Source organism: Pagrus major, chromosome 23, assembly GCF_040436345.1.
Source record: "Pagrus major chromosome 23, Pma_NU_1.0".
NCBI lineage: Eukaryota > Metazoa > Chordata > Actinopteri > Spariformes > Sparidae > Pagrus > Pagrus major.
The window spans coordinates 12,955,272-12,967,557 of NC_133237.1; the positions used below are offsets into that span (position 1 = coordinate 12,955,272).

General features: G+C 42.4%; 1 protein-coding gene across 1 annotated transcript in view; it reads right to left on the reverse strand.

Moving 5' to 3' along the window:
• The window catches only part of cacna1ia (calcium voltage-gated channel subunit alpha1 Ia), a 118,535-nt gene that overhangs the window by 46,338 nt on the left and 59,911 nt on the right, over positions 1-12,286 (reverse strand). Inside the window, exons 6-9 of the mRNA XM_073494259.1 lie at positions 7,065-7,413; positions 6,536-6,628; positions 3,010-3,334; positions 2,019-2,407 (exon numbers count right to left, since the gene is read on the reverse strand). Coding sequence (XP_073350360.1) covers positions 2,019-2,407; positions 3,010-3,334; positions 6,536-6,628; positions 7,065-7,413 — 1,156 coding nt within the window. The remainder of the gene's footprint in view (positions 1-2,018; positions 2,408-3,009; positions 3,335-6,535; positions 6,629-7,064; positions 7,414-12,286) is intronic.

The following is a 12,286-nucleotide window of genomic DNA, read 5'->3' on the forward strand; positions in this document are numbered from 1 at the left end:
GTGTGTGTGTGTGTGTGTGTGTGTGTGTGTGTGTGTGTGTGTGCATGCAAATGTGCACGTGTGCTTCTGCATACATGCCTACTGCGACACGCGCACACACTCGCTCGCGCACAGAATCACGCAGGGAATTGAGCTGAAAACTGCTGTGTAACCGGCGTCTGCCTCGTTCTTCCCCTCTTGCTCGTCTCCTTCTCTTCCTTCCCCCCACAACCCTCGTTTATTTTTAGAGTCTTCAGAGATGAGAGAAGGCAACTATTCTGTACGCTGTCAAAGTGTGAGTGGGTGGATGAGAGAGAGCGAGAGAGTGAGAGAGAGAGAGAGAGAGAGAGAGAAGCGGGGAGACAGAGGGTGAAACTGAGGGAGGTAAAAGACAGTCAGAGAGTAGATGAGACAATTGGGGTAAGGCGGGGAGAACGGAAGGAAGGAAGACGGCAAGGACCAAAGGAGCTAGTGGGGGAAGGAACGTGCAAAGGGAAGGTGCATGGAGGGATTTATGCAGAAAATAACGGGAGAGAGATGGAAGTAAAATTAACAAGGGAGGGAGTACGAGAGAAAAACAGAACGGTATGAGCTGAGAAGTAGAAATTAGGAAATAAGGATCAGTTGTTTTATGCATAATAGCTTGTGACTTTATGAACCTGCATGTGTTTTTGTCAGTGCATGCGCACACTGGACACAAGTGGATGGGTATGATGTGTGTGCACGCTCATATGTGTTTGTATGCATGCATGAATGTGCGCTCTTGGCAGGCTTCTCCCTCTCTCGCTCTGGGACACCTGCCTCGGCAGCTTCTGAAGAGCCGGGCCAATGTTAAAAGCCAGCTCAGTTATGGCTACCGCAAGGCTAAATGTTTACACCTCTGTCAGGAAACTGCATGGCAGTGATGCTCCACACCCACCCACTCATCCTTCTCAGTGTCATCTGCTATTATGATATTTCTAGCAGCAATGCTTCATTAGCAGTGATAGTGGTGGTTTGTCTGCTGAGGCCTCTGTGATTTGTGGGAGTGAGAGGGGAGTGAGAAATTATTACACTAACTTGCTACTTTTGACACGATAGTTGGGCTGTACAGAATGTCACTTTTTATATTTGAAGCTTCTATTGAGGGTTTCGATTGAACCTTTAAACGCCTGTCATCATATTTTAGGATGTCATCACCCTAGGGGGAAAAAAAATCCTCAAACAAAATCCTCGGGTTTGAATAAAATGATTCATCAGGTCAAAAGAGTGTATTCACTTTTTTAATTAAATAAACTTTCTTTAATAAATATCCCTGAATCAAACGGTGGTTTCTGCTTTCTTTCTACAGTCAATGTTAGTATAAAAATGATGGAACACTGAAGGCCAAACAAATGCAGACACATGATATACTTTTCCTTTGTAACAACTTCAGTAATTTGCTATAATAATGTTGGAGATTTTTTTTTTACAGCGGTTAAAGAAAGGTAATTTATGGTACTGTTCAATGGCTGCCCCGTTAATGCAGGTGCATGCCTCCCTTTGTGTGCAGCAGGCAGGAGAGCAAACAGTTTTTTGACACACAGTGAAAATGTTGTTTTTGAAAGTCTAAATGACAACAAAAATGGATTGGAACAGAATAGTTTGATAGATAAAACCATGTTGTGAATTTTGGAAATCATATCTATCTATTTTCAATATTTTTTTTTTTAACTTAAATGTTTGGAAATGTTTTGAACAGATGAGTCAAAAACAAACCTACACAGCCACCACTGGAATCTAATTCTACAATAAGTAAACACCAATACTAATAATGTTAGTGTCACCTAATCTTTATATGCAACTGTTGAGAAACACCAGGTTTAGACAGAATGAACAGTAATTAGAATGAATTAGCATGAATTGGAACATTAACATGACATAAAGTCAGTCAGATTGAAGGGCTTCTAAGTAAGAAGCTTATTTCTAAGTAAGGCTTATAAGTAAGAAACAAAAGAAAATTAAGGGGCAAATTTAAAAACTAATCCTGTAATGTGACAGCATTGATTATATCATCTTACCTGGTTATGATGCTCGATGCCCATGCTGATGGTGTTGATGAGAATAGCGATCATAATGCCCCTGCTGAAGTATTTGCTCTCCACAATGCCCCAAAGTTTCCTCCTCATTCCATTCCAAATGTCTCTACAGTGCCCAAAGCAAGACCTCTTCCTCTTTTTCTCTCCATCCCCCCTCTCCTCTAGATGGTTCTCCTCCTTGCCCGTCTCTTTCACTGCATCCTCATCATCTTCCTCCCCGTTGGCCAAGTCTCCCGCAGCCCTCGCCCCCTCTTTCAGTGATAATGCACATATGGGGCAGTCCTCGGGTTTCTGAGGGACAGTGAGACTGATGGAGTTGGCTAGTGGCTGAGGGCTGTGGTCTGGCTTGTTCTGGTGCGGACAATGGGATGCTACACAGATGCAGAAACGAGACCAGAAAGAATATAGAGACTTTAGCTGTTTCCTTTGATTTGTCAAGTGACTTTGAGGCACTCAGAGGTGAAATTGAGAAAAATGCAAATTAGATGCCGGTACAGTCTATGTTACGAATGGCTGCAAGACAAGACCAGTTGTTTGCCAACCAATGAATCTCAAAGAAGAAACAAAACCAGTTGCCTTAGTCATCTGCTAGACGGAAAAAAATGGAGATCTTCAAAATATATCTGGGACGACACTGACAGCAGAAACAGCTTCTTCTTCTTCTCTCAGTGCAGAAACAGCTGATCAGTCATGTGAGTTAAATGTTCCCTACGTCAGAACTTATTCAGAAAAAGGTGGGTTTTTTTGCAAAAAATTTTTTTTACAGGTTTGCCAGTGTTTGGAATCGGTACAAAATTTGGAAATGCATTTTGAAATGAATAACATAAACTATAATAGACATTACATCAACCCCCAAATCTTATCCATTAAAATGCAACCAAACCTTTAGTCAGACCTTGGCCTTCATGTCATGTATCAAATGTTAAATAAATAAGATGTAGTCAGATGTCATCGCTGAGGCCCTCCTACTCACATCTTGGGTGCCTGGAATGATGCCGCTCTCCGTTCACATTGCCTCCACCACGCCGGTTGCTTCTACCTCCACCAGCTGGCGGGGGCTTGCCCCTCAGCGTGTAGTAGAGAGCTGCCGATCTCCTCTTAGCCTTGCGGAGGACGTGGCAGACCAACTGGAAGATCTCCTCGTAGCAATCTCCCGGCTCAGCCATGCTGGCCAGGGTGGAGGAGGACAAACACTGCGCCCTTTGCTCCTGCATCAGCTGGTGTTCCCGCTGTTTGGTCTCTGAGAACTGGGTGGCGATGACCACCAGGCACAGGTTGATCATGAAGAATGAACCAATCTGGATGGATGTGAAAAAACAAACAGAAAGTTAGACCATGTATAGATGCAGTTTCTGGTTGAGTTAAGATGTATGGTACATGATGTGAGAGAAGGCAAACATTGGGAGATTACTGTAGGGAACATGAGCTTATATGTAGCACCAAGATTGAACTGTTCCATAGAAAAGAAAGTTCAACAATCAAAATTTAACAAACTGAACTAAGAAGCAACCCTGACTAAAACTATAAGAACCAGTGTCTTGTTTAAATAAGCAGCCTATGGCTAGAGCAGATACTGCTCATTTAAGAAACATGAAATATGTGAAGGATTGGAATTTTCCAATGGTAAACACAGACTGGTTTTTGCATCAAGCCCTCACACTTGCTGATTCTAATAATGTGTGCCAATCCCCCTGTAGAAATGTTAGCACACATGCTAAAGGTCTCTGAGGGCTGGCTTCCTACCAAACCAGGGTGATTGGAGCAGACAGACAGAGCCAACACATGCCCAAAGCACAGTTCAGCGTCTGGCTATCTTTGTCTCTCTCTTCCTTTGATTCTCTGACTTGACTTAACTTTCTCTCCTGCCCCCACTCCAACTCAATATCTGTAATTTTCTCATGCTTGGGTTCAACAGTGCCACAATGCAATGCAACCCTAACCACTAACATTTCTTTAACCAGTACATCTCTTTTTTCTCTTTTTCACAAAAGAGGTTTCACTTTCTCATCATGAGTCGAAGTGAGGTTCGGAGGGTTAGTTGCAGTGTTGGCTGACCATTTTCGTGGGAATAATGGGAATCACTACAGTACTGATGAAATGACTTTTATTGGACTACTCAGAGCTGGCTACGGAACAATGATTAGATCAATATAAGCTGATGCTGAACAACTCAAACACCAGACTGCTGGATGGATATAGCAGCTTGTAGCAGAGTCGGTTTTGTTCATTACAAATCTGAACATGCTTCCCTTCTTCTCTCTGTCAGACAGACACACACACACACACACACACACACACACACACTTACAAGGCCAAAACATTTGGAGCAGGAGCACTCTATAAATCATTCACGGATAAAATCCAGAAAAAAACAAAACCTAATGACCTTCCACCTATAGACTTTCATCCCCACTGATCAAAGATGAAGGTGAAGAAGACTGAAGTAGCTGGGAGGAATGAAAAAAAAGGGACTCCAGACATATTCATAGGGAGAGAAAGAGAGAGGAAACATGGAGGGGAGGTGTGTGTGTGTGTGTGTGTGTGTGTGTGTGTGTGTGTGTGTGTGTGTGTGTGTGTGTGTGTGTGTGTGTGTGTGTGTGTGAGGAGAAAGGGAGGAGAGATGCCCATCTGTGGCCTGTGGGTCAAAGCAGGTCTGCAGGTGTGTGGGGCTTTGATTTCCCTCCAGGCTTGCATCTGTGCTTGTGTGTGTCTATTCTGTGATTCTGATCAGTAGACAGCTTTGCGCATAATCAGGGAGGGCAGTCCAATATCACGCATTCAGATGATCACTGCATTATGCATGCATGCAAACACACACACACACACACGCACACAAACACACACACACACACACACAGACTCAACCACACATAAACATTCACAAAGACAAAAGCATGTGGATCAGAAACTCGCACACTCAAATTAAGATGGCAGGCTTGGCTTACAACTGATTGCATGATTCTGTGTGCTTCAACGCAGCAGTTGTCGCATACATTTAACACAGACATAAATATGCACACACACACACACATACACAACTTAATAATAACCAAACATCTGCCCTCTTGGTAGCACTTAGCTCTAAGTCACTCTAATCCATTTACTCACAGTCTTCAATACAGCATAAATGAGATTATCAACTATCAAGCAGATATAGAAAAACACTGCGGAGGTCAAACTTCTCTTTATCTCTGTGTTTTGTATCCGAGAACCCACACTTACAGGATCAACTAAGAAGCTTCAAAGCAAAGGGTACTGCGGCTTCATTATGACACAACACACAGGGAGAGATGAAGATTTAGATAAGTAAAAGAGAACATGGGCTACAACATGAAAGAGAGAAAGAGTTAAGGTGACCCTCACTGTGCAAACAACACCTTGGGGGCTTGTGGGAAGTGACTGACTGAAAACCCCTCATAGTGTCAGCAACACCTCCAAGGCATCCCTGAGGACCTTTGACTACTAGTTGCCAAACAGGCTGGGGTCTTGGGTTTGTGCCAACAAATCATGTAGCAAAACAGGAGCAGTGTGTTGGCTTGATTGTTATGTGTTGTGCATAGGAATTGGAGCTCTGTACATTGGACATGAAAGCAAATTAGCTTGTGTTGTTTGGTCAGTTCTCAAAGCCTAAACATTAGAAACTGTCGTATGGGGCAATACAATCCACATGACATGAGATTGTGATCGGTGAAGCAACACGACCCAGGAAAAAGTGATAACACAGTGACACCTTGTCAACTATCTTTGGGTGCCAAAAGGTGCTTGCACTGTTACTGCCAACCTCAGGTCAGATGTGCCAAAAAGTGGATACAATTTACAGCTGCAGTCATGTTGCCAATAATCACCTCAGCCTAATAAAACCAAGGGTTCAACTAGGGCAGGTCTTGCTCTTTGTCTTAGGTGTGTTTTAATTATTCACACTATGTCATCTCCTTTACTCATCCTCCATTCACTCTTGTCTTTTTTCAATATACACAGAGTGACTGAGTGCTGTTTTAGAGATAGCCAATAGCATGTGAATGCTGACTTCAACAACCTCCATTGTGCTTTACATCTGGCACTGCTCGCAAAGAGCTGATTGAGCTCTTTGGCACATTGTTTTGGACATACACTTTCTTGCCTTTTTCAACTGCCCTTCCTCCTCTTCTTACCTTATTTTCATACTCACCAACAAAGATACATTTTCGTAACATCCACCTCCTTCTCTCCCTCCCTCCCTCCCTCAAACATTGATTGTAGACAGTCCTTTATGCTAATATTGATTTCCACAAGTCTATTAACACTTCAATCTGTTACTCAGGAAATATCCTCATTCAATTTATTGATGGCAGGAGACCACTGATGTCAACATATATTGGAGATGTTATGAGAAGATGTCACAGGGGATTGCCTACCTACAGTTAGACTTCATTATGTATTTAGTCTTTTTTTTTTTTAAATCATCACAACACATTATACACTAGATGTGTCAGCTGGTAGGGATGTACTCATATACTTACAATGATGAGTAAAATGAAGTAGATGAAGTTGTAGAAGGAATGGGCATCCATTACGTAATACATAATCTCCACCCAGCCCTCCAGAGTGATCACCTAGGAGGAAAGATTAGACTAAGTGTTAAGAAATAAACATTTTCAAATTGGGGTGAGCAAATTGCAGTATTTAATGCTCTCTGACTTTACTTAAATTCCTTACTATTCCAAAATTGAAATAAAAAAGACTGCAATTTAGTTTGTGGATTGTGACTGCGATTAAATAGATTGTGCTATTGTTTGTCCTGATTGCCCCACCCCACTTAACAAGTGAACAAGATTGCTCAGCAGAATATAACCCTGCAGAAAGCAGAAACCCTTTTTTTAACATTTACCAACTAGTGCAGGAAAACTCTGTCGATTGTTCTGAATTCATGCAGTCATGATGACCTAATATAGCTAAATCTATAATCACTTTAGACTGCAGCTTAAAGATATTTACTTCTATTTTCCTTGATAGGATCAGTTCTACCTCACCAGCCCACATGGAACATACCTGAAAAATAACGATCCAGGCGTAAACAATGTTGTCAAAGTTGATGGCACCTTTGTGGGGATTACTATTTCCTGTGTGGCATCGGGTATAATACTGGTTCCAGTTGATGCACAGACCCATCGCTTCACCAGCACCGCTACCGTTAGCCAGTGGTTCAGGACTCAGGCCCAGAGCTTGTCTGTGGAGAGCATCCTCCTTGTCCAGGCAGCACGTCCGTCCTCCCTCACGCCTCGCTGGCACATCTGAACATGACATGATGCCGTTGTCATGTGCCAGGGAGCAGATGAAGGGCCGTTCATCATCCTCCTCTGGCTGGTAGTACGGAGGCGGCAGGGTCATACCCGAAGTGCTGGGGAAGGGACAAGGTAATAAGTTATTTGATTATGGAATCTGTATCTATAATACAGTACATCAATATAGTACCAATCGATTTTTATCCTGTCTCACTGCTTCATTTGAGGAGGTTCGTGAGATTTAAATGAGAAGGAGAGTAAAGAGGGAGCAAGAGGGGAGAATGGGAAACGGAAGAAGTTAAATAGTGCATTTACTGAAGTACATCCTTGGAGGTACTCAACCAAGCCTATGGGATAAATGCATCATTGAAGGCAAGCGGGTGAATTAAGAAATGCAAATGAACAAGTATATACTCTCACTCTCTTTCTTCCTTACTCACTCTCACAAACAGTACAGTGTATGTTTAAATCCACATTCACGTACACACTGAGACCAATATGTTTTCTTCACACATTTTCATTCTTTTACATGTCCCTGTCTCTTTAAACCACTGTTTCTCCAAACCAGTCAGACAAAAAAAAAAAAAAAACAGCAACACAAGGAGATCTAGAAGCTGTTGACCTTACTAGCCTAATAAATGGATCAGTAGTGAGCTGCAAGTGTGATATACAGTTTGAGTGAGAGAGGGAAGAACCTGACCCAGCAGTGAACTGACAAACACCGCCGAAAGCCAGGGCAGTAAACCAAAGGCGTGCTGACAGGTGTGGTAAACAAGGGTGGGGTCATGCCTTGGTCAGGATGTGACAAAATGAGCAGCTTGAGGAGAAATCAAGCAGCACCTAAGACGTCACATTCAATTACATATAGTCTTTATTTATCCGTGTGGAGACCACCAAAAGTTCTAAATTAGACTTTGTTGCACTCAATTTGTAATCTCTAGTAGGCTTCGTTGGTCAGTGAACCAGAAAATGAGCATTTTTGAATGTATTGATTTGCAGTGACCCTTCCCTCTCAGGGAACAAGTGGACGCAAACCATTAGAGCAAAATGCCCCCCGCAGCATTCCCATGCCACTGTTTGCTGTTTCACCACTCATTTTTTTTTTATGCTTTTCTTTTGTCACCCGTCTGTTTCTTTTTAGAGATATGTAATGTAATCCCAGCCTTGTGTTTCTATTCTGAGAGAAATCAAGCCGCTCTCTCTTAATGCATGTGGGATGCCTTGCACCTAAGCAGCTGTATAATTTGTAGTCACAGATACAGGCAAAATAAAATGAAAATGGTATTAAACAAGTATTTAATCATGTAAACACAGTCATGTGGTAAGTTCATGTGAGATTAGGTGCGTGTGTGCGTGTGTGTGTGTGTGTGTGTGTGTGTGTGTGTGTGTGTGTGTGTGTGTGTGTGTGTGTGTGTGTGTGTGCATGTGCGTGCCTTGGTGTGAAATCAGCAGAAAAACAGATTACACTATCAAGCACTGACACCTGTTACACACACACGCACACACCATCAATGAGCTGATTCATCCCCTGTCAGTGCACCCCATGAGGTCGTGAGTGTCAAACGTGATGATACACATATCCTTATAATTCTCAATCTAAGTGATTGCTGCCAGCTAGAGCACCTCATCATTTCTTGAGATGTCTCTCATTCCTCTCTGTTTTAATGGGAGCGTGCCAAAGAGTCTGTCTTTCACTTCACGTCCACCTGGGAACTCTTATCTTCATCCATGGATTTATCTAAACGGAAAGTTTGCTGGAACTGGTACAGTTCTGTGCTGCTGAAGCTATTAGGAGTATATTATATATACAGTAAGTTTCACCAGACTTCTAATAAACAGGAGAAAAAAAAGTAAAGCATTCAAAGCCTTCCCTGAAAACAAAAACATTTTAATTAACGTAACAGAACAAAAATACACAAAACAAACTCAAAACTTAGAGAAAACAATGAGAAGGGTTTTGGAAAATGAAAAAAAAGACACTGCTGAGCCGGTCGACGAGGCCTATTAACTGTGTGTATGATCTGACATGACTGTGGAGTAAATGAGGGCAGGATGTGGATGCTCATACCAAGGTCTGGGCCTGGGGAAGACAAAAATAGAGCCTCTCCATCAGCATGCCCATTACTGAACACACACACACTCAGGGTCACCCGACCTACCAGTATTTACTCATTGCACAGTCTCTGTCTGTCACATCAGCTCTTCTTTTTGCTGTCTCTCAATTGGCCTTTTTCTCACGTTTCTCTGTCTTCTTTCAGAGAATGAAGAGAAACATACAAGGCTGGCTCAAGGTAAATCTGAATGCACACAGTTGCTTTACCCTGATGCTTATATACACACATAAACCTTAAACATATATGCACAGAGCACGACCTTACCTTTAACACTTGAAATCTTTTTTACTCTCTCTTTATTCACTTGTGTTCATTTGCTCTTTTTACAGACATATCCTCTTTGTTTCTTTCTTCCTTTTTTCTCTTACTTCCTCTCCTTTTCTGTCCTTTCTCTCTGTGACCCTATGTCTTCTTCTTCTCTCACATGCCCCCCTTTTCCTTCTCCCTCCAATTCTCCTGATCCTCTCCTGTCTGCCCCAAGTCAATAGCAGGAAAGATACTGCTGACATTCATAGGAGGAGAATTTATCCTTTCAACTTGACTGCAAACCACATCCATGCACACACAACACATGTGTGCACACTAATTCCAGGATCGATAACCAACAGTGGCCATATCAGGCTGTACCACTTCCCACTGGGAGTAGCTTAGAAAACCATGCATTGATTCGGAGGTACAACAAACTTTGCAGGTATGCACCGAGACACACTGAGCTTACACTGACTTACAGCAGAGCAGAGTTTATGAGATCCAATGGAGGACACTAGGGAGTGACAACAGAGATTAGCTTTAAAAGACAGAATGCTGAAAAAGGTTGTCAGCAGCATTTACATTTGTGATTTACTCATGGTGGAGGAAGGGATAAAGAGTTAGAGACAGAAAGAGAAAAAAAAGAAAAGAAAACGACGGAGAGAGGGGCCCCTGTCAGAGTAGTGGAGCATGAATGAAGGCTGTTGCCCCCCTGCCGCTGACTTGGCATCACACAGCATGGCACAGCAAAACCTGGCATCACACTGAGAACGCACCTGCCAGATGAGAGCAAGACAGAGGGAGGGATCAAGGCTTCAGAGTAGCAGAGGAATGAGACAGTTTCCAGCAATCGTATTACAGTAAGTTCAGGGACTGGGACAGTTAGGAAAGAAAGATTTAAAGCCTGACAGATACTGGATTCTAAGGGCATAAAAATACAGCTGAACAATAAACTTTACCATCAAAAATCACATCAGCTCATATTCATATCCGCAAACCAATGTATTGTTCGGGCTCTGCAAAGATTGTTTTGAAAAAGCATTATAGAAAGGAAGGCAAAGCATTTGAAAGCAGATACAGTAAGGGAAACTAAGAAGGAGAAACGGAGAACAACATGCATGACTTTACTTTAGAAGTCTGTTTACAATAAAAATGTCTTTTGGGAGCCGTTAAAGTGCTCTCTGATGCCAGAAGTGCATACAGTAGGTTTTGTAAAAGAGCTACTTAGAGGAGTGAAACAAAAATCGTCCATTTCGACTTGCAGAAATAAGTGAGGTTAAGATCTAATGGTACTGGGCAGTATAGTTAAAAGTACTGAGATGGGAAATATTGGATAATTGAGGATTTGGTGAAAACTGAAAGAATAAGGCACGGAGGCAAGAAAAAGACACAAGAATAGAAAGGTAGAGATCAAAAGAGGGAGGGTGTGAAATGGCAAAGTGAAAGGTGCACTTGACTGCGACACACTTAGAGCGACGCTCTATTGTAACCTCTCAGAGAGCTAATGTTAGCCCTTTACTTAGCATAATAGTCCTCAAGCGTGAACTCAAAACGACCTTCCTAATTAAGCACAAAAGCACCCTGACTAGCATAATATGTTAATACAATGCTTCAAAATAATAGGCAAAAAAATACTTTTATAAGAAGCCACATACAGTTCAATGTGAGACCACGGCTAGAAATCTGCTGGCTTGTCACTAACTAATGATCCAACTCATCAAAAGTTTGTCTTTTGCTTTAACCCTTGTGAGAAAGTCAAAGTGGAGTCCTGCTAATCACCCTATCACGTAGAAACGTAGAACACACCGGTTAAAGTACCCTCATGAAGCGATTACTGCAGAGGTTGTTGCGGGCAGGACTCTGCTAGCTGGCGGACACGTGTCCCCTTTCATCTGGCTATAAGATCTGTCATGAGTATACGCTGTGTCAGCATAACCAGAGACACTGCACAGAGGCCCAGAGTAGTATACGTGGCTTATATACGTCGTAGAACACACACACACACACACATCAGGGGCATGTGTCTTTCTAGCGAGCTGATGCCAGCATATAAAAAAGAAACTGAGAGGATGCCATACAATCAGAACACTCCTGAATATCAGTGAATGTCACTCACACACAGACACAGTAGGTGATGCTGTCATGTCGGGTCATGAAAATGGAGCCATGCAGCTGGAATCTGATCACGTACTTAGTTGCAAACTGGGAAAAACTGTAGTGTTACTGCATGCTTTGAAGCTTGAAAGAGATTGAAAAAGGTTATGCTAATGTCTGTACTCAAGTGAAATATTCAAAACATACAGTACTGTACGGTATATGCAATTCATCCATTCATTCAACCTTTATATAAGTCTTGAAAAATCAATGAGGGCATGTCCTCATTTTCAATGATGTTGGGAGTAGACTTTAAACAGAATGATAAATATACACCAAAATGATTCATGCGAAAACAAACAAACAACAGTGCCCATGAAATGGCTGGTGGAGTGCTATTTGCTTCGGCATAGTTACGTGTTTCCTGCGAAAAAACAGGCAGCTGGGTCGGCGTTTACAGGGACCAAGAGCACTGCTTAATGTGTGTTATGCCAGCAGTCCACCGACTCTCCACTGTTTGGCAGCACCCAGT